Below are 24346 nucleotides of genomic sequence, written 5' to 3'. Positions count from 1 at the left end.
TACGTAGACCCTAAAGAGTTCTTGGCTTTAGGATCTGCATTTTCTTTGTAACAACCAATCAATTGAATGATATTCATATTTACAAAATCCAATTAGTAACATACAAATAATATGCTACGCACTTGTCCTAACCCATTTGAATCCATGCCTTCTCTAACCCTAATCTACATGTTTCTTAAATTCCTTCCCCCCGCCCCCCCCCCCCCCCCCCCCCACCCCACCAAAAAAAAAAAAATACAATGCATCACTTGTGAGCAAAGATCTCATATTAGAGAACACAAATGATTGCTTTCTATGTACATATTCAAATCCTAACCAATGAGCTAGTCCGAATTCCTGCCTTCAATCTTGCATTTCTGACTGGATTCATTAGGTACTTCCCAGTAGACAAGTGAGCTAACTGCAGCTGAGGAAGCAGGCAAGTCAATCCTGTGATGTTGTAGAATATTCGAAAAGAAGACGTTTGGAGGGTGCAGATTGTAGCAGCACCCTTAAGCGGCTAGTAAGCTGGTATATTAATGTCCACTGCATTGCCATTTCTGAGTCCTTCATTTGTCTGACAATAGAAGCCTGAAAAGGAAAAGGATTTCATCACATGCAGGAGGAAAACAAGAAATACAGTCTGTCTGTCTATCCCAGCCCCAAAAGAAAGTATAAAGGATGCCAGAATAACCTGTAGTCGTTTGCCAAGCTGAACTTCTACTTCAGTGCCAAATGATATATTGCTAGCCAGAGACTTGAGAGGATCGACAGTGGGGTCAACAGACAGCAGAGTAGGGATTTGCGGAGCATAAACAAGCCTCCATCTAGCATGCCCAATCTCACCCATCCCCTCTATTCTTGGCATCAAAGTCTCAAGTGTAGCAGTCGCAAGTTTCTTGAGTGCAAGCTGTCCATCACCTTCCAATATCGACTCTGCAAGTTGACTTTCAAAAACTCTAGCAGCCTGCAGGAAAAGAGATATAAGCATTAATTTCTGAGAAAAAAGAGCCAGCTTTTGTGCTACATACCTATTTGATTTTGAATATGACAAGTAATCCCTATTCCATATTATTCACATCATTAAAAAAAGAAAGAAAAATGTTGGAAGAAAGGGTTTTCCTCACAACACAAGCCTCTACAAAGCAGGATATTCATCACCAAAAGAAATATTTGGTAATAAAGACTTGCATAGAAATTTCTCTTCCAGAACTACTATTTACAGGCAGCAAGAAAAGCTTACTGAGAAATTCCAAATTGGTAACTTCTTATAGTTCTCTGTATTACTGACAAAGCTATTGAAAGGGAAGAAAAGGAAGCAAAAAAAAACTTGCAAAGACTTGCATAGAAATTGCTCTGGGATCATAACCTGAACGGCTGAACCTGGAGCACTAATGGATCAACAAAACAACATCAACATTAACTCCTTGCCTATAAACAGGCTGCATTCTATATTTCTATTGCAGGTATAGGACACAATAAGAACCAGAAAGGATATCATTTCGAAGATCCATGCAAAATGTTATCCAATTTAGGGTATGTTTGGCCAAGCTTTTGTAAAACAGTTTCTGATTCCTAGAAGTAGTTTTTTTAAAAACTGTTTCTAGAGAGAGACTTGTGAGAAACATACTTGTTTGGCCACAAAAGTTTAGAAGTGCTTTTTAAGAAATAGAAACAATTTTACATTGTTTGGCCCCTTGAATGAAAAAATACACATTCTCTTTCTCACATTTCTCCACCTTTCCCCTGCAAAGCTGCAAGTGCTGCAACTTTATGCCATTCAATCAATCAATCGAAGCCTTAATCCCTTTATGCCATTATTTCACTTTTTTTTTAATCAAACCACCCACCACCACGGCCCCACCACTAATGGAGTAATGGATCTTTAATGTCGTTCTTAGTTTGTCACTTGTCCAAGTTCAACCTAGTGACCCATAAAAACCCACCCTAAAAATACCCAAAATTTCATCCGATCCAAACATCAATCCTCCCATCGTCTCCTTATAAGTGACCAATTTCGCCACCACAATCTCCACTAGGCTATCGAACAATAAATCTTCGGGGTTTTTAGCAGATACAGAGCATATTTTTTTGGAATTGTGGTCAAATCTATGGAGATGAAGATAAACGAAAGAGAGTGGCCTTATTTTAGGAGGGGATATATGGCCATTTTAACTTTTTTAAGGGCATATTGGTCTGAAAAAAATTTCATTTAATAGCCTAAACTCCTCCCCGAGAAGCTAAACCAAGAAGCTAAAATTACTTTTGCAAATCACACCGTTTGGCCAAGTTTCTCCTTTTACCACTTAGAAACTCTTCAAGAAGCCGGGCCAAACAGGCACTTAAGTGTTCCTAGAATATGCGCAGAACTAAGTATACATAGAATAACATCTAGAGAATACATCTATCGAAGATCTACTACTTCGACAGTGGTCGGAGTAAAAGAAGCAAGAGCTAATCATGCTACAAGGATTTAAGCACATTCACAATTCAGTACACTACAGCCAGAATTTAACCTTCATCAATTATAAATTTAAGTGGACAATTGAATAAGATTTTATGCATCGTCATCAACTCAATAGGTTTACAACTGGATAGAAACATGTAAATGTACAGATCATCACATCCATTGAAAAAAACCCAATTAAATGTACAATACTTTACCTCAGTAGGAGAAAGAACATCCTGCTCGACAGAGCGTGTAGAGGTTACAACCAATTTTTCGTGCCAATTACTAGCTAGACCCTGAATCCTGAATTGCCACTCTGAACCAACCAAAGCTAGGTCCAATGTCGGATCCAATCCATTATCAGGCTCAAATTTTGCAACATTTAAATGCTCTCTTTTGAGTCTGACCTGAAATTTGAAATGAATACATGAGCATACACAACAGCCTGTAGCCAGATGGACATCAAAAAAGGACTGAACTTTACCTGTGTTGCAACAAGATTAACATCACCATTTTCAAATGTAAGAACTCCTTTAGGTTTAATTAGCTTAGGATGTGCAACACCATTCAGTTCTACCTCCCCACTCACAGCAAAATTCAGTATCAGTGGATAGACTATTCTCAATTCAGGTCCAAGAACAAGCTTCAAGTTGATCAATTGTAGATCCACTTGTGGTTTTCTATTTACTTGTTCAGTTTGCTTCCCAACTTCAGTCTGTTTTCCTGCCAATGCTTGAGGTAAATGAGAAAATGAGTATAACATGTTCAAAAAAAAAAAAAAAAAAAAAAAGTTATGCCAAGGACAAGTCACAAGGCCTAGGTTTGGCTAATCTTCAGGCTGTAGTCTTGGTTGAAGAGAAAAATAAAACAAGAACAAAAATGTGACAACAACAAATCTAATCAAGGTAATAGCTACCTGAGGGTTGCAATTCTTGTAAGAAACTGGAGGTTGAGGTAGCAGGTTCTGAGCCAAAAAACCGTGAAACATATCTTGCAGCAACCATCCGGTTATAAGTGTCCTTTGGGAGCCTTGTTTGATTAGATGGCAATCTATTGAATGGAGCAGCTCCACTGCCCTTATCATGAGGTAAATATGCTTCACCATGACTCAATTTTATCTTCCCGGAAATACTAGGTTGCAATATCGATCCAGTTATTTGCAACTGAGTGTCAACCTGACCACTATAAGTTGAACCAAAAAGTCAGCCATGCGAGTAGAATCCAAAAGTAGAGAGGGACTAATGTCTATGTAATTGCGGAAGTCAATAAAGACTTTCTTCATTGTAGGAAATGTATTAAATAGCTGAGTATCTAATCAAAAAAAAAAAAAAAGCTGAGTAGGCACACAGTGTTTATTAAACCAGGTGATCTTTATCTATATACCTTGGATAATTAAAGACAACTAAGGAGGTAACATGTACCTACCTTAATATATTTTTTGCCCTGACTTCCAGATCTTCACATTTCAAGTCAATTTTATCATCAGGGGAAGCTTCAGCTGCGGTAAGGGGAAGGTTCCCTTTGAGCAGTAGCTTTCCTCGTCTGCTTACTCTACTTTCCAAAGAGTTTATGCATAATCTATTAGATTTTACGAGAACTCTACCACCTAAGTTTGTAATAGGTTTGCGAAGTACTGGTGAAGATACGGAAGCCCTGTGGAAAGTTGCAGATCCATCAAGCTCTGGTTGTTCAACAGTACCTCTCACCTAGTTATTGAAACATATACATTAGAGATGCAAATTACTAATAGGTTGCACATTGGTATATCTTTGATCACATCAAGTGCAGAAAGAGAAAAGATTCGAGAGAAACCTGAAGCATGATTTCTGCATTTCCATGAAGCCAGTCAGCATAGGGAGACAAAGCAGTCAATAACATCATGCCCCCATCTTTTATATCAGCATCAACTCTAACTTCTCCAGCATCTAATAAGTTCCAGTTCAGTCCCCTCAAACTTTCAGCAAGCTGAATATCCCAAACATCTTCATTTCTGTCTCTTGAAGCTTTTTTTTCTGCATCACCATCACCAGACTCTTTGCCTCTGTTCTTAACCCAACCAGGGCTCCAGATTGATTTGCCACCATTAGTAGTTGTATCTTCTTCTTTTGAAACACCATTGTTCACAAACGTTACTGGAACGCTTTCTTGAACATGAACATGACCATTTTGAACAATAGGTTCAAATTTGGCATTGAACAGGAAACGACTTCCTGAGGTCAAGGAAGCAACTACTTCTGCTCGACCAAGATCTATACCCCCAATAGCACCATCCAGGAGCCTTATTTGTACATCACACTCTGGTTTCAAGAGGTTGCCTCGTAGATCCCCCTCCATATGAAGAATTCCTTTCACTGGTGCTAAAAATTGCCTTAATGACATAATTGCAGCAGTGGTTGAAGATTCAATGACCTGCACAAGCATAGGTACTAGACTAACGGGGAAATTCAGAACTGCAAAATGAAGATTTGTCTTGGGTCCCAACAATGTGCCATCAGCATGAATGGTGGCATTGTCCTTTTGGATAAAAATCTTCTCAAGGCGTAAACCACCATCATTGCTGTATGCACCAATTGCTTGAACATGCTGTGTTTTGTAAGCTCCCCATTCCCATTCATCCCCACGGAAATCAAATTCTGCCTGAAAAGTTATTTAGGTTAGTCACTCGTCAACTGAAAGTCTGAAATTCCTCTGAATTTAGTTGTAACAATGCAAATATATGTTGAGGAAGATAAAGTGCCACAAAATTATACATCAAAATAAACTAAAAAACACCCAGAAACAAACTCCAATTAAGCCATAAACTCAAAAGATAGAGTTAAAGTGCACAGCCTCCAGGTAGAAGAACAATCATACTGCTCTCAACTTGAGAAGTCCAAAGAAAAGGAATTAAAAAATTACAGTCTAGAAACCTCACCACCCACCCCCCCCCCCCAAAAAAAAAAAAAAAAAAAAAAAAAAAAAAAAAAAAAAAAACCCTCTTCTTTTTAGTTAGTCAAACTTCAGAAGTAACATATGCGTAAGATAGGATGTACAGAGGTTAGCAGTTTTGTTTAACCTTTTACCATCCACAATATGGGACTGTAGATGTTAATAGGCAGGAGGAATAATGTAGCTATTACCAACAAGCAATATGGATTATATCACCTATTGTGGGTTTAGGCAGGAGCACCAGTATCCACTTTTTCCTCTTAATAGTCTAGAAGAGAGGGTGTTTCCAGACCCATAAGAAATATTCTTTTTCAAAAAAAGAAAAGTTATGGATCAAGAACATTTTCAGGACAAAATATGCAACGTATTGTTCTCTTCTATAACCCCCTCTTCAAATGACAAACTTTACACTCATCATAAAAGAAAAGCATCATGTCCTTCTAAATTATATAGCTTATACTATTCTACCAGCAATGCAAGCCAGAAATAGTAAGTTTAATAGGTTTCAAATAATAACAGTTCAATATGACAGAGTCACAGTTGGCAACAAAAAGAAAGACCTCTTATCTACAATAGAAAACTAGAAAATTCACCCTACGAAATCTATAACCATACTGACGACACCAAACTTCACTGTCAAGTAGCACAAGACAAAACTGTAAATTAATTTCGGGTATTACAAAAATGAATCAGATGTAACCTACCACTGTGTCACCATTGCCGCCGCCACTTGCATCAAGAGATCCATGCCAGTGGCCTTTAAGTTCAGATAAACCTGGTAAACTTATATCTTCAGGAACAACTTCATCAGATGAAGTATATTCCCTTCTTATGACCTGAAAATTCAAATTGGTACTGCATTAGAGTCTGATAATGAAAGAAAATAAACACAGAAGGAAATTGTGAAACAGAATTTGAGCACAGTATCAAAGAAATTGAAGAGAAACACAATTTCATCTACAAACAGCTGCATTATTTTACATTTGTATAAAACTCAGATTCACCCCAAGCATGTTCAAAAATTAGTAATAAAAAAAAACATGCAACAGTCTTATTTTTACTAATGACTAGTTTTTTTTAGAAAATTACAAGTTTACCTAGTTGTTTATCAAATGACAAACTTGTAATTAAATGGCGTAATTTTGCACTATTTATAGGCAAAACTGCTAACACCAGTATTGGTTTTACGGTGTTAGCAGTTTTAGGGTAAAACTGCTGATGCTATTAGGCCTATCACCGGTTTCTCGCCAAAATATTACAATTTTGCTACTTGTTAAACGAAATATATTTATTTCGGAAATAAACTGGGGCTGCCACGTTATTTTTTTATAAGAAAACTGGTGCAAAATTTGAAGAGCCGACTTACCTCAAGCAGTTCTTGGAGACTTCCGGCACTTAAACCCACTGATTGCAAACTTTTCATGAAGAGATCCTGCAAATACATTTTGAAAGGGAAGATATTACTTTGGCCATATTAGTGCTTGTTACAGAATTAAGCTTCTACTAGTGAAGCACAAATCATAAACAACTATGTGATCATAAAACACACAAGTTACACATAATAAGTGTAATAAATTACGAAATAGATTATAGGGAAAAAAACCTAAATGTGATACTTATGGTTAGAAAGGTGAAACTTAATGAGATAATGTAACAGATAGAGATGCAAACAGATACTATAGGGGAAAGCATTCAAAGCAACTAGAAAGATGGATCCTGTAATATCAATATGGTTGCTGAAATCACACACTCAATATAAAATGACCAGCAACAACTTACACAATGAAAGCACAACACATTAGTTTGATATAAGCATATAGCATTTAATTAAGTCAATCTTGAATAAAGCCAAAGAGCAATCAATCTATAGGCTCTATAAAAAAAAAAAAAAAAAAAATATCATTGAATGGTTTACCAAAAGATTGAATGTTAAAATTAAAAAAAAAAAAAAAAAAAAAAAAAGAGAAAAAAATAAACCATGGAAATGTAGTACAGAGCATAATTATGGACAAAACGATGTTCTGATTTGCCATGGGTTAGAGTTATAAGATATAACCTTAGATCTAGAGCGAACAGCAGGGTCAGTACTCCGGGAAAGGAGCCTTGCAAGTGGAAGCATTTCTGCAGCTTCAGCTTGAGGAACTTCAAGCCTCACTCTCCATCGACCCATTGATGACATAACACTACCCAAATGCCCAGACATGGCCCTGCTGAAAAAAGCCGCCACTTAGCTCAGGACTAGACTTTCAGTCTCGTGTGCCAGGCAACACATATTCACCTTGAAGCTCATATCGGCTGTAGCTTTGTTCCAAAACAGTTTTCTCAACAGTAATCTAGAATTGACCAGCAAGGCAACAAAACAGATAATTAGATAGATTTTATGGTAGTATAAACAGAGAATTAAGACTGAGGCCCCATATGAACTATATTCACTTGCATAGTAAAATACTAAAATTCCACATAATAATTACACTATGTCCTTAAAACCTTCTGCTTCCCTTGTCCCAAAACAGTTTTCTCAACAGTAATCTAGAATTGACCAGCCAGGCAGTAATTAAGACTAAGGGCCCGTATGATCATTGTTCACTTCCTTGCACAGTAAAATTCCACATTATAAATATACTATGACCTTAGAAACTTCTGCTTCCCTTTGAGCATTTGAAGTTTACACATTTCATTCAGCCCCTTGTACTGATAACGTCATGGAATAGTAGTGGTACAGCCATTTTTAATAGGGCGTATATTTTTGAATAATTATCGTAGAAAAATAGGCAACAGTATCTTGAATTCTTAATCTCCTTTTCAAAGAAGGTTTTTTTTGGGGGAGGGGTGGGGTGGGGAGAGTGTTTGAGTCCCAAGAGTAGGACAGCAGGAGAAAAGGAATGACCAAGTGCTGGAAATCAAGTATATCCATATAGGTGCATAAGTGAATGATTACTTCATGACATATATGCAGAAACAGCAATGGCTAACACATGATAAGAGGGGAGTAAACAGGTGCAACACAGGAATCAACACATATAAGAGGTCTTTGAAGCCTTGAGAAGCACAGTCTTATGTCATTAAAATCCTATCTATCAATGAAATTATTGTTTCAAAGGCCCCATTTTAGTGAAAATTAGCCATTTTAGTGAAAATTGATGATGATGGTGATGACAATATTACATAGTTCTCCAACCAGTAATTAATGGCAAATTATTTCTTCACAATTGGAAATGTCATTGGATAAAAAAAGTAACTTTTAAAACCACAAGGATATTATTTTCCAAGTTCCTTTCTCCACGGAAAGTCATTTATTCGCTTGTACAAACATTGCTTGTGTTACCTTTGATACTTTAGAACTAACCTTCGTTATTTATATCAGAATCACCAAAAAAAAACCTAAAGGGGGAAATAGAAATAAAACATCAATAAAACAATTATTTCATATTGTGGAGTTAGCAAGCTTGTTATTCTAGAGTAAATAGACATCAGTTTAAGAACTCACAACATCTCCACTCCATCTAACAGCAATGTCCAAGGCTTCACCCAACACTCCACTGAATTTTGGACGTAACATTGAAAGCACACCTAATCCCCTCCTCTTTTGAAAATTCAGTTGAACTTCCGCCTGAAGAAAACAAAGGTAAACAATGTACTTCAATAATTAGTATCAGAAGACAAACATAGTCATGAAATAACAAAACAAAAAAAATAAAAAATAAATAAAAAATAAGACCAAAGCTTCTTCTCGTAAAAAGGATTTAGTTTTTTCCTTTTGAGAATATTGTATAGCAGCCAAGTATTTCATACGGTCATACTGACCATCAAATGCTTCTCTTGATTCTGTGTATAATTTAGAGCATGATAGGAATAAGGTAATGGTGACAGATTATACGTTCATGTTCCTCGTAAATCAAAATTCTTCAAATGAAACATCCCTTAGGCATCCGAAATTCTTTTATCACTCAGAAAACAAAGAGAAAAACAGAGAGAACATCTGAAATATGTCATTAATGTCAAGGTAGCTGATGGTCCAATAGCAACTTTGATTCTTCTTTTTTTTAATTGAAGTAATGGGAATAGCATTACTAGAGGAATATTCTCAAATTGATAGTAGAAGAGAAATATACAAAGTGACCAAATAAACCAGTAACCAGTACCAAAGTTCATAAAGCCAAATCTGAAGACAAAATGCAGGGGGCTTTTTGCTCAAAAAATAAATGCCAGGGTACAGGGGTTCTTAATAATCTAATTTAAAGGAAGCGACAGTATCAAGCTAATCAGATTAGTGCATGCCAATGATAAATATCAATAAAACAAGCCACAACCATGCCACGTCCAAGTAACATTTTGAGACCCAATTTTTTAATCATGTAGATTCATACGATCCTATGATTCGATTTTACCAATTTTATTCTACCCCACTCACCGATCCTAGGTAAATCCCCAATTATAATAACCAGACAGGGTTAATGAATAGAATATGTCAGAGTTAGTAAGACCATTCTTTCAATGATGGCTAATCAGTAAGACCATTCTTTCAAGATGCAAAAATGAAATTATGCAAACAAGAAACACGGAATAACATAACCTAAATGGATAATGAGTTAGGATAAAGGTTCAATCAATGCAAAAAAAATTGCAAACTCTTTTTCCCATTAATTCTGAACACAGATTTATTAAAAAAAAAAAATGAATCAGTGCAATGCAGGACACAAAGAATGGGAAAGAAAATAGAAAGCGAGCAAAAGACTGTTATGTTCCTATTCTATGGCTTATTTAACTTATGAAATGTACTATCGTAAAAGTCAGCTGTAAAAAGGGAGACAATAACTTACCCTCTGCATGGTTCCTCTGAGTGAAGCAAGCTCTAATTCATCAAGAGGCAAGTGACGAATCTACACAATCACATGTATACAATTGCTTTAATATGTTTAAAAAGTTTGAAAAGAAAGTGCCCAAAAGGATAAAAAGAACAGAAGCAAAAGAGATGAAGGATATGCCTCTAAATTAGCTGAAAGTTCTGGTTGATAGAAAATATTTACTTTCAGTTGTCCTTTTTGAAGAGAAAATGAAAACAGTTTTCCTTGCGCTTCTTCAGCTGTGTGATTTAATAGACCTATGATCTCCAGAGAAAGACTTTCATCTGGTCTTCCTGTAGCATCCAGCTGAAATGAAAGAATTTCAAATTGTCAGAAGAGATCTATTGGTCATCAATTATGAGCCCTATTACCTTAATGCAACATTAATTTTGAATCCCCAAAAAAAATAGTGCAACCATTATAATGATAAATTATTGTGGCCCATATGTCAAGAGAAAAAATGTAAGTGCAGCCATTATTTGAGCATCCAAAAAACGAAAGCTCGACCACTATAATGAAACAGAGGTAGTATATAGGAATCATATGCTCAAAACAATTTTCATATTAGGTTCTCGCAAAACTTGAATAGATGTGCAGCATATGCCAGTATTTGTGAAAGGATACAATAAAGAGGCCCAAGGATAGGCAGATTCATCCTGTGTAAGGAAATATAAATGCAAACATCATCACATGAATCCCCCATTTATCCCACCAACCCCACCCCACCCCCACTCCCCCACCCCCCACCCCCCCCCAAAAAAAAAAAAAAAAAAAAAAAGAATAAATCATACTTCTGAAGCTTACCTTGATACGATCACGTGAAAAGCTCATATGTCCAGCCAATTGAGGAGCCAGTATCAACTGGTTGAGTTTCAAGCCAGACACTGAAACATCACCTACAAGACAATCCATTTTCTTATCGCTATCATTATCATCAGCAGCAGATTGGTCAGATGTATTTAAAGCACTTGTTACTTGCCCTTGGAACTTGATTCTTCCAGTTGCTTTGAGATTTACAGGTCTTGGAGCATCAAATGGATAGGACGAAATCATACTGAAAAACTCAAAGCCACGCATGCGTAAATCTAATTCCAGTCCTTCCATAATAAAAGCTTTTGCAGTCTTCACAGCATAGTCTTCTTCATTTAACCAGTTTTCTTCTGGATAATGCATCAGCACTTTTGTATAAAAATCAAAAGCAATTGATGAAGAATTAACAGCAATGTAGTCATGGCATATTATGACATCTCCTCGTGCATCAACAAATGAACCCTCAGCTTTAGGTGCGTTCCATTTCACATCAAATCTCCTACAATTACACCGATTGGCACATAAGTACAAATGCAATATGACAGAATATAAACAACAATACCATAATCTTTTGCAGAGCCACACCAATTATATCTATTGTCTATGATATAAGTGAACTCCCGATAACTTGGTGTCCAAATTTTGAATTTTTTTATTACACCCTTGCTAGCCTTAGTGTCAATTTGTATAAAAGCACCAAAAATAAATAAATGTGGAAAAATTTATCTCAAAAATACATATACACAAGTTATCTTCTTATAAAAAAAAAATTAAAATACTCATTAGCAAATATTATATGGTCAGTAAGTTTTAGGAGTATTGGTTTTAAGAAATTAGTTCACTTTCATAGTTGCCAAGACATAACTTTGAACATGAAGTTATTATAAATTATGAAAATTTGATACGAATAAAAAAAAAAAGATAGAAACTAATCCAACAACATTTTTTAATTTTAATGTTATGCGTCTAAAGAAAACATTGCATATGAATATTGCAAAAGTCAAATTTGTATTTCACAAGAAACACAGAATATATTAGATAAAGAAGATTAAAAAAATAAAAAAATAAAAAAACTAAAGGAAAATATTTTCAAATTTAAAGTAATAGTGCATATAATTATTTTTTCAAACTACCAGAATTGACTCATCAATATGCAAAGAACATATCTACACACCTTACAATTATCATCTACATAGTAGAAGAAGTTATCAATAAATTAAAAATATTAATTTCTTTTTATATTTACATTTACAATTGCATACCCTACATTTAAAGACAAGAGTTGATTGTAATATTAACTTAAGTATTTTATAGAGATATAACAATAGTGATATAGATAAGCAATATTTTAAAGACAATCTGACTTTTCTATAAAATTATGAATAGGCATACAAAATTTTGCATAATTGCATATATGCTAATAAAATAAATTCAAGAGATTAGAGTTCTACGGTTTTAGAAGGGATCCAGAAACTTTAGTCTCGCCCTTCAGTTCCCCCAATTTCATAGGTAGTAGATCCAGAAAACCAGGTAAATATCTGTGCAGAATCTTGTTGAAGGATAAACTTCCAGAAAAATTCACATCCAATGCTGTCTCATCTACCTCGGCCTGTTTTTATGTTTTGATAAGGAAAATTAAAAGAGAGAAATTCGTGATAAAGCAAACAGCTCAAGTATCAAAGGAACAAAAGTTGGATAGTTCTTGATTTCATCTTAACCACAATAGTAATACAACTAAAACAGGATAATACTGAATCATCCAATCATAAGTTACTTATAGGATGTCAATAAAGCTTGATCACATGAATGGCAAGTTCAACCAACCACCCAATCAACATAATCACTAACTAGCTCTAAAGATTCTAAACAAGTGAGTAAAATATAGATGCAAGCCTCTAATTGAACTACAAATTGCAAAATATTGCTATTTTCAGCAATGATAGAAAGTAAAAGTTTCCACAAGAGAATATTCAAATATTAGTGAGATGAATTGTGTGAAGAACTAATGCAATTCCACAGACTATTACACATTGGAGCAAACTAAGGATCCTTCTGGCCTCGGTTTCAATATTTTCAATCAAAGACTATCTTTATCTCTGTTTTCAATGTTACTTGTGTGTGTGGAAGTCCAACAAGCTTGAATCTATTACAACTCAACCAGTTCCTCTCCCTCCATGTACACACACATAGCGAGAGAAAAGTAACTTCCAAATACTTACAATTTCTTTATCCTTCAAACTCCTCTTTTAAACCTTAAGAACATCATTTACTTCACTGAGCCCTTAAGCCAACTAATTCCAAACAAAGATAAACTCACATGCCAAAGATACGGAAAAGGAATATAAGACAAGCTCTTACTTCAGAAGGATGTACACAAAAAGACAACTCAAGTTATACCTAATTTTTGTTAAAAGTCACTTCATAGTTCACACCTAAAAGTAGTTGTAAATCACTCATCTCAAACAATCAATAGGTGTTATAGGTCATCCAAAGAGTCACACAATATCACATAAAAAGTCACGTCATCTATTTATCTCATAGAAGCCTTTCGCTTAAAATAATTGATTAATAATGGATCACATAACCAAAGACTGATAAGAAGGTATCAAATATAGCACCTATCATACACAACCATCACCCTAATGCTCTATTGAGTCTATTAAGGCTCCCGCCTATAGCAAGTAAAAGAATGAGCTCATAAATGGGCCGATAACAGCAATACCCCAGCAAAAGCAGATTTTACATTGGAGTCTTGATCAATAAGGCAATTGGATTACCCACTACCTTAAAAAATCAAAAGGCAAAAGATAGATAAATGTTATATTGGATTAGTCCATTGCATTTTAAAGCTAATAAAGTGTCCAATGGTAAATTTAAATTTGTTGAAATTATCTGAAAACTGCAGCTAGTTTGTTTGGTAACTGTATATAATCACTAAACAATACATTACCTCAGGGCAAATCCAGGCATTCCCTGCCCCTCGAATTTCACCGCCATCCACAAGGCTTGCCCGAATTCCATATAAATCTGCGATCTGTACATATAAGTTTGCAGTCATTTGACTCAGTTTATTCTCATTGATGGATACACAAGAAAAACACACTTACCTACACATTTGAAAATAGTCAATGAATCAATTATATTCAAGTGATTATCTACTCTGGCTAGTGGGAATTTTATTCCCGTAGAGGATGAATCTTATTAAACTCATGTTTGCCTATGAAAAAATAGTTATGACTAATGATAAAGCTAGACTTGATCATCTTAGCAAATCAAACGCCAAGATATTATACCCTTTTTGAAACCAGGTAATATATACAAGAATCTATTATATGTTAAAGGCTTACGCATGTTTAAAAGCCTAAAAGATGGACAAATTTAACCAAAAAGAAAAATAATTCTGACACCACCATTTCTCATCTAATGCGCTAACATACACTTCCTGATATTTCAACAAGAGCATACATGATTAAAAAAAAAAAATTGTTAAATTTCCAGACTACAGGTGAAGCAATCACATATAAGAACATTCCAGCATAGTGAAACATTAAGACCTAACTCAACGAATTTAACAACTGTGCTGAAATTTCTGACAGATATACCAAGAGTCTAACATAGAAACATAAAACTACCATATCATACTGAGCACTAACAAATTTGCTGTTTTTAAGATTCACTTACACAATTATCAGTGTTGAAGGTGAAATTAGCTGATAAATAAGAGAAGGGAATATGATCAATTGCAGCCACAGCACCCGCATCTTTACTTTTTGCTACTGCTTCAGATGCAGATGATGCATGTATATCAAACGCTGAGGGACTCATCTTTCTTGTGGCCATTCCACTGCCCACAAATATAGGAGCATCCAATGGTCCTTGACAATTGAAGATGGCAGTCACAAATCCAGCTAACTGTAACCAAACAAATTAATTACTATATCTAAAAGCTAGAAGATCCATGCAAAACAAAAGATGGCAAGAAATATGAGCCAGCAGAAACTAGCAACTGATCACAGATATGCTTAATAATGCAGCTAACTATTAGTCAATTCATACATTACCAGCATTAAAAAATTAGACTTCTAGGATATAACCTGATCCCTCACATTTATTAAATCAATTGTACTATTATACATATTCTTTTAAACAGGTTATAAGGGTATCAGAACATAACCAATGAACTTCCCTTGCTAGAAAATCCAGTACTGACCATCCCATAATACAAAACAGATTTAAAAGAGCATCTTTGAGCTCACAAAACAATGAAAACATTGAGCCTATAAATAAACTCAACGTCATATGAAAACAGGTGACTATCAAGGCATCAATTACTAAAATAAACCTCCTATGATACGTCTACAAAAATCATAATCAGATACTAGGATTAAAAATCTGAGTTCCTTTTACAAAACAAAAAAAACAAATAACAGGATGAGTACTTTCTTGGAAAAGCAGGTACTTGCTTCCAAGATCAAACTGAAACCAAAACCTTTTTTTCTTGTTATTATAAAGTGGAATTTTCTGCTCCTAAATTCATCTTCTCAAGAGATCTATGATTCAGTTTTCTGCAGCCCTAGTGCCCGCTATACTCCAGAAACAGAAAACCCTAAATCTTAAAGCCAACAATATTTCAACGCAAAAATAACTACTCCATCCATTAAAAATTTCCACATTAACAACTATCAAGGATGCTATGTGTATAGGTGTCACAGTAAATAGAGAGAGAAGAAAAATAAGAGAAAGAATTATGAAAAAGAGAGGAAATAGGGTTGATAGGCAAGAGAAAAAAAAAAGGTTTTCTTGAATTTAAATCTTAATTAAAAATATAGAAGCGTAAAAACTATTGAGGGTTGAAAAAAGTATAACATTGCACACTTGCACCTATGAAAATTTTCAGCAGAAGTAAGATTAAGCCACCTAAGCTCAGTCTGGTCTGGTTTCTGTACGACCATACATGCCAATTCCAATAGAAACCAGCCACCAAAAGCTTATGGACCTTGTCATAAAGCAAGGTTGGATTTGACACCATCGTATCACTCACTTCATATGAGAAAGTAGCTGGTTAAAACAAACAGATTTTAACCTTCCATAAGAGACAATCTACTTACTGGAAATAATAAAGGCTTCATCTTGAAAGTTTTCATAAGAGCATTGACTTCAACACAGGGAACCTGCAAAACAAAAGACAACTATCAGAATGCTGGCTGGAAATTAATCATAACTTACGGCAATAGAGACAGGATGACATGGTGTAAACAAAAGCTCAAGCACAACGGCAATTCCATGACATACCATCCCAACATAAAGCAAGTTACAATGTTACATACACATTCTTAATGGCTACACAGAGGTAATACTATATCTTATCACTTAGTACCACTTACATTAATAATAATAGATAATGCACATTCAAAATATCTGTGAGCACTCTGAGCAAGTGAGCAGCATTCCAGGATTACTAGAACAATACCTGGCACATTAGATGGAACTCTCCTTCCTCGGGATTAATGCCAAAATCTCCAGAAGCTTCCAAAGGAACACCCCCAAACCAACCATTTGCATTGTGCAAAAATACACGTTGACCACGAAAGCATAAACTTGCTGACATATCCTGGAAATAACATTGGCATAATGCAATAATGAATTACACTGCAATAGTGAAACGCATTGGTTTTTTATTATCATTCTAAATAAATAAAAAAAATAAGGTATACGATTCAATTTGAGAATGAAGTTATCCTATCATAGGATAATGCATAAATTCAAGCAAGCACCCTCTAAAGCAATCATAAAATAAGCAACTCGTAAACCTGTTTAAATAGTATTTAAGTCAGCTTCCCTTCTCTAGTTCTAAATTCCAACTCTCCTTAGTGGTGCATAACATTATGAAAAAGTATCGTGCTTAAATAAAATAACAGAGTCTTGATCCTACTACCACGCTATAGGTAATTTCTTTAAATTGTTTCCGCATTTAAGCATTTAAATTTACAAGTACTTAAAAAGCATGTAGAAAATTTTCTCGGAAAAAAGGTTTCTCATCAAATATATTGCAAAACTTGTGAGCCTGAGCCACTTCGGATAGGGGTGCTGGGTGGTTTGTGTCTGTCTGCCTACCAATGTTCCTTCTTAACCCAGTCCTTGACCCAAATTCTGTGATAAGCTTTGGGAACTATGGGGTAGTGTGTGCTCCTATGGACTTTTGTGTCTTTCAATATACTTGTGAGAAGACTTGAGATTTTTATGATAGTGACCTTGTTGATTTTCCCTCAAAGGATGTTCACTTTACAATGCGAATTTGTGTGTGGATGGTGGCCAAAGTTTCTCTAGGTAAATGTATAAAAAAGCTTAAGGCACGCTAAAGCGAGAGGGGTTCTGCTGCGCGTAAGTGTGCTTCTTTGAAGTGAAGTGCACTATAGGAACCTTTAAAAAAAATGGCTAAAGTTTGCTTCAGATGCGCCTCGAGTGCGCCTTGGTTGCGTCTCATGTGCCTAACCACAAATGCCTCGCCCAGACCAAGTTAAGTGCTTACCCCCTAGCGCCTTACACCTCAGCGCCTAGGCGCACTTTTTCAAAAACTGCTCTAGGTTGCATCAGAATTTTCACTCATAAATGGAGTAAGTAGTTTCTAATTTGGTGCAAGCCTTGGTCGAAAACTCTAAAAATGTGGTTTCTGATCACTTCCTTATTATTTTATTTAGGAGTCTTGTCCACTTTAATTTAAGCCCTATTCCTTACTTTATCAAGACTAAGTGGATCACTCCTTCAGAGTTTTAAAAAGCAAGTTTTGAAGTTGTGCCAAGAAGCCAAGAATCTCACAATTGAGCCTCCAATTGATTTAGTGTCAGACAACGTGACTAATTATAAGGAACTGTCAACAAAATATTAAACAAGAAAAATAAAGAGATAAGTTAAAAGAAACCAAACAAGGAAAAGTGAGAAAGCGGAAGTGGAAACAACAGCAGTGTAAAATGAAAACCCAAAAAAAAGGAGGGTATAAAAATAAAATATTAAGAAGTTTTATAAGAGGGTAAAGAGGAGAGGTAAATAATAAATGAATAAATAGATAAAATAAAGCACTGAGTATTCTGGAGCATAGGAAAATATAATTGGTGAAAAGACACCCCCTACTGAAGAAATCAAATTCTTAGCATTCTATATATAGCGAGAGAGAGAGAGAGAGAGAGAGAGAGAGAGAGAGAGAGAATTTAAAAGAACATACTAAAAACCATGAGGGGGCATCCAATATCTGGAAGGACAATCCAGTGACATCTAGCTGACCATGTAGGTTAGGAAAAGATTCCCCACTCGACATGCAAATGTGTACCTGCAAAGAGAGTATTAATTAATATGAAGGGATCCATGCTTCCAACCCCAAACCTAACATGATTGTCTAAAAAGGAATCATATACACTATAGTAGTAGTTGGATACTCGGATGTTTCAAGGAGAACTTTTTAAAAACATGATAAACTTCATTTGACAAAAATAAAGAGACGATACATTAGAAAGGAACTCCCAATCTTGCAAAACAACAGAAAGGAACATGTTAGGAAATGCCCCCTAACTCCATAAGCAAGAGCCTCAAGAGTAAGCATAGAGTAACTAAAGAAGACTCCTGAGTCCTGACCGTTTGTTTCCTCCCTTTTTGTAGTTTCTATGGATTTCTATAAATAATTAGTGTCTCCCATATGTCTCATCTATTCTTTCTTTGTCTTTTTAATTCATCATGAATCTCTAGACAAGTAAACATTTACATGAACATAGCAAAGATACCTAAATATTTAAGATTAGTAGGCCTCACAATAGAGTTAATAGACAATTAGACAGTGACCCTATGGAGTTTTCAATCCATAAGGCCCAGGGAAAAAAATCATGGATACATATAGCATTTACTCAAACAAATGTTATCGTCAAATAAGCCCATGAAATATTTTTTTCATTACAAGTCTATCATACAGGCATATACCGTTAAATAACACCAACGCAATAAAAAGGCAGATAAGCACCTCACCACTTGCTCTTCCTTTTGACCATGCAATTGGAATTTCTAGGATCCTTTCAAAAAGCTGTAAAGCAAAAAAAAAAAAAAAAAACAAAGTACATAACATCATAAACATTCATAGCTTTCAAGAATATAATGCTGGACAAATTCCACAACTTCATATAAAAATCAGCATATACCTTACCGGAACGAAAAGGTTAGTAACTTTCAGATTGGCATGCCACTTTTGCTCAATAATATCAACAAAAACATCCGTTGATAACCAGCCGCCATCATCGATTTCCCTCTCTGATCTCCACATCATACAATTTCCACTAAGTTGCACGTGTACTCGGCTATAGTGGTTTTGAAACTTTACATGTCCATCAACATTCTCCATCACCCTACAGAGAAGGAAAATAAAGGGTAAGATAACAAATTAAGCAGAAAAAATTTTACGAGTACAAAAGAGAAAGAAAAAGTCTCTCAGCAGATGGATGGCTAGGTACACCTGAAGTATAAACCTCTAAAAAAATCTGACACTAAGTGTTGCAGATCATGCTTTAATGAAGATATTTAAATTAAGAGTAAAAGGACATGTACATTGGTCTTTAAGTATGATACCCTACAACCCACCAAGATGAAGTGTTCAGACAATTAATGAAAATTTGGAAACAAAATTTGAAAGTATAAAAGCAATCAAATAGAAATCATAGCAGACATCATCCTTTTGTACGTCAAGAAACTGCAAAGAACTGATATTAGGGGGAGAGATACTTTAGGTAATGCATAATAGTTTTGTTATTAGTAACTTAGAAAAGAAGTTAGAGTATTTGTTGGAGGAAGTTTTCTATATATAGAGCACACTATAGAGAAAGGTGTGATTATTATAGATAAGAATTCTGTTTCGTTTTTGTTTTGTATTTTTTTTGTTTTGTATTTTAGAAGATTGCAAGCCTTTTGAATGCTTGATGTTACTAGCTGACACATTTAGCATCACCAATAACAAAGCAAAGAAAACCCTAGATCCAAGTCAAAAATTTGGCTTACATCAGAGATGTAGACCATGCCAGATCTCCAACTCTAGACCTCTAGTAGCGCCAAAAGATGTGAAAAGAATACATCCTAAAGCCCACATACTTAGTAAAAATGTTAGGCAGCACTAAACAACACTCCTATGACACAGGAGCCTTTAAGGCAACCAACAAAAATAAATTAAGCCAACGAATGCACAGCAGTAACAACGGAACTTCCAGTAAAAGCATATGCTGCAAAGTCAGAAAGAAGTAAAGCAAAACTTTGAATTAAAAACAGAACATATTTGACATTATTTAAGGACTCCGGCCATATTTCTAAAGCAATAGGCAATAAATGATTTCATGGCTTGCATATGTCTAAACGACTAAACCAAATTAGCTTTACATGAGAAGACTTGGCCAAATTAGCCAAATGATTTCATGCTCTTGGTCATCAAGATTGAAGTAGTGGGTAAATAGAATTCCACATCCATAATTCCATATCCCCTCCCCCTATTGTATCAGTATGGTATATCTTTGCACTGCTCTTTGACCTTGCACAACCTACAAAACAAAAGAGGTAGGTGAAGTCTGTAAATCCAATATATCCAAATTAGTTCTTTCTTCCATTGAATTTCTTTTCAAAAAGGCTCGTACGAAGCAACAGAAGGGTGGGAGGGATGTTTTATGACGCTTCCAAGGACATGATGCCAGAGCCTAAAAGAAGACAATAAAATAAATCTTGACAGAACAACTATTTAGAAAAGGTGTTTCGAAGTTTAAGGAAAAGCCAATAAATCAGGAAACTGATGGCAATTGTATCCTGCACAGACATTCTTGTTCTCCTCTATTGCCCTTTGGTTGATGTGTGTTGGTGCACATTTTCTATATCTTACGTCTAACTTTTCTGCTCCAGCAGACTAATCTCCCTTTTCTAACTGGAAGGATTGTATTAGGTATCAAATGGTAATGAAAACCTAAAAACCAATGCCAATCGCATTCTGCATTGGCATTCTTGTTCTGTATCTTACCTCTGAATTTTCTGCTCCAGCAGACCTATCTCCATTTTCTAACAGGAAGGATTGTATTAGGTATCAAATAGCAATGTAAATCTTAGTTGAATTTTCCTTTGACAGATAGTTACTTCATTATCTCATAGAATCTACCCCATTGAACCCAGAACTGGATCAAGGACATGCTAGTTTCAAACAACAATTTCCCAAAAACGCCAACTGTTTATCTTTGACACACTTCAGGGCAAGGCGGCAGCAAGCATACAAGTTCAAAAGAAATGTCAAGAGTATCACTCAACAAACACAATTTTAACATATTGCCAACGGTAAGCTTGACACCAGAGATAACGAGCACAGAAATGGAAGTGCAATAAAAACACTCAAGAGTAATATCCTACCAAATAGTAATTCAGAAATTAGTCATCAATATTTTAACCGATAATTAATCTTCAAAAAAGTGAATAAGTCGCACCTGGGTTCTGCATCCCCGTATCCAAGCAGCATCAAAGTTCCTCCTTTGAAATAAACAGAATCGAGAGTAACTGGTAGTGTCTTATCAATCCTTTCAGTCTCAATATCATCCACTTCTTCAACTAATTCGGTGACAACATCCTCAAATTTATGACCCATGCCATTTTTCAACTCTTGGAATGGACCAGACACAAGATAAGAAAATTTCTCTCCAATGCTTCCTGGAGGTGAGGAAGAGGTTGATTTCAAATTTGGAGGCCAAGCAGGTTGGAAATCATTACCCATAGGTGAAGGTTCTTGACAGACAGTGGCTTGATCAAACGATCCAAGATATCCTTGATCAGAAGACATGCCTCTGACGATTTCAAAACTTTGGTTTTGCGTCGTGTCTGATCCATCTGATAGGCTTTCATCAACACTTTCTGGACTTCTGCTACTCAGATCAGTAGCATCTTTCATTCCTGTGACATCACCATCAGCAATACATGGTAATTTGTCACTGGTTAATTCAGCCTTGTCCACTACAATACTAGATGATTCGGATCCAGCTGTATTTTCAATCTCTTTGTCCAACAGAATTGATGAATGTGGACCCTCCGCATGAGCTCCTAAATATGAGCTTCTAGCACTGTGAGTTGACAGTTCAGGCGTCCCATAATCAGCATCTTCCTCTCTATTGGCATCAAGATTATCACTGCGGTTGGTGGCTAGCCTTGTGAATTCATGTGTATTTGTAAGGGAAGTGAATGCCACACCTGAACTAGAAGACTGAGTATAGTCTTCAAGTCCAAGCCTTTGGAAGTACAAAAAAGCAGCAGCAGCACTTCGCTCAAGAATCCTTCTTTTAGCAGCATCACCAGACGCAGAGAGATCTTTCCCGTTGGTTTTTCTTTTATATTTAGGCATTGTTGGACCAAGCATGATTTGGAAAAGGGACTGTAGCCTTGATCTAGGAGCCTTTATGCCAAACGACTTCTCCAAATCATCATGCTTCACATCATATGGAACACCCATATCCATGGAATAATGATCCCTCCGATGCATCCCTTCATCCCCACAGAAGTGTGACTTTTCATTCATCGATTCTGTTGTACCCATTTTATTTTCCTCAGCATAAACCTCAGAAGAACTAGAGCCATGGTTAGGCACAATGTATCCTGTCTCTGCAGCTCGCCTAGCTTCATCAACTCTTTCTCTATCCCACTGAGCACCTGCCTCCTCTCTAGCGGCCCTCCTAGTCCTCGTACGAGAATCAATTCCTTCTTCCGTTGAAGTATGTTTCTGAAAGCTACCTTCAGTATAGGGAATCCCCAACCAAGTAAAATCCTTCTTTTGTGCAACCAACAATGTGGGGTGAGACAAAACAGCATCAATCACAACTTTTCCCCTCCTTAAACTAGAAAAAGGATGAATCCTGACCTTTATTGTGGGAACCTCACCACATGAGAATTCCTGAGAATGAGACCCAAAAGAAGACGACTCCAACGTAATGCTCAAAGGTGAGATCCGTCGAACCTTACCAAAATCAATGTCACGTTGAATGTATTCACTCAATGCCGAAGAAACAGAAGGCAGCTTCAATTCAACGTATTCCTTAGCCTTAGCTCGGCCATACCACAGCAACAAGCACACCCCAGATATCACCGCGGCAAAAATTGAGCACCGGAAAAGAAGTAGACCTTCTTGCCATAACGGAGAAAGAGACTTCACCAGCCCTTTCCCTTGCGAAAATCGCTTTTTCACATAATTTACCCTCAGTTCATTTCTTGATTCAAGGTCCTCATTCAAAAATTTAGCAATTTTTCCATATATTTGGGGAAACCAAACACCATTTGGTAACCAATGATTTTTCTTCCAACATCTACATTTTGAAGGGCTTGAGCTCCTTCTTTCGGGCAGCAATCCCCGCCTCAAATACACAAGATTACCACCCTTTCTTCCATCTGTAGAGCTGCAAATGGGTGTCCCAATAAAAGGGGAATGAAGCTTAACGCCCATTCTCTCTCCCTCTCAAAAACATACTCCAATTCATTGATTTTACCACTAACAAACCTCACTAATTATCCCCTTTAAACCCAATTATTGCATAAAATTCAAAACAAACCCCAAAAATAGAAATTACCCAAGTTTGCTAACATCAAATTTTGCCCAAACAAATGTCCAATCTCAAGCAAAACCAAGCCCGTCCCTGAGGAAGGGCAAGAGGGGCGGCAGCCCTGGACCCAAGGAAAAGAGCTCTGATTTCATAGTTGAATCCTAACATTAAAGTGTTGTGCAATACATTAGCAACCAAATTTGATTCAATTATCTCATAATTTTAGGGATACTTGATTCAATTATCTCATAATTTTAGGGATATTTGATATGATGATAACAAATACAAACAACTTACCTCAGAAGCTGCTTCAAGGGGGATACAAGAACTAGATTCGACGGAGAACGGCAACTGCGCTTCAATGGAGAACGTTGAATGCGCTTCAACAGAGCAATTCAATGGGTTGGACGCCTTGGATCCCTACTAAAAGCCATGACCCATGACCCGCCACAGTTATTAATGAGTTAGATCCGTCTAATAAATAAATGGGCTGAGTCTTTATAGGATCGTTCAATTATGGGGCGGAACGGAACTTTTAAGGGTTTAGAGTAAACCTGTTTTAAAAAGTAGAGAGTATTAGTTTATCATTACACTCATTTCTCAAATATTAACTTCACACACCAAAGCTTGTATAATTTGTTTGTAAGTTTATATGGTTTTTTTTTTAAAAAAATTTTGAAAACGACTGAAATTACATTAATTAAACTGAGTTTAACACTAACGAAAGGAAAGTAGGGTAACATAAGTCAATTACAAGTTAT

At 35.9% G+C, this 24346-nt stretch overlaps 1 protein-coding gene across 1 annotated transcript; it reads right to left on the bottom strand.

The window, feature by feature from the left end:
* Positions 1–39: 39 nt before the first annotated feature.
* Positions 40–24014, bottom strand: LOC110708047. The gene is given in 25 exon segments (XM_021886143.1): positions 40–570; positions 674–946; positions 2644–2835; positions 2913–3151; positions 3345–3610; positions 3854–4134; positions 4241–5065; positions 6061–6192; positions 6723–6788; positions 7413–7577; positions 7579–7689; positions 8844–8966; positions 10177–10236; positions 10342–10506; positions 11005–11509; positions 12462–12619; positions 13961–14044; positions 14692–14922; positions 16119–16181; positions 16481–16621; positions 18230–18334; positions 19016–19075; positions 19196–19394; positions 21492–23746; positions 23883–24014. Coding segments are annotated over 24 exon segments (6588 nt in total). The 5' UTR covers positions 23489–23746; positions 23883–24014; the 3' UTR covers positions 40–423.
* Positions 24015–24346: the final 332 nt, after the last annotated feature.

The sequence above is a fragment of the Chenopodium quinoa genome, unplaced genomic scaffold (assembly GCF_001683475.1).
Source record: "Chenopodium quinoa cultivar QQ74 unplaced genomic scaffold, ASM168347v1, whole genome shotgun sequence".
NCBI lineage: Eukaryota > Viridiplantae > Streptophyta > Magnoliopsida > Caryophyllales > Amaranthaceae > Chenopodium > Chenopodium quinoa.
The sequence above is the reverse complement of the archived record's forward strand: the minus strand, read 5'-3'. Positions and strand labels throughout refer to the sequence as shown.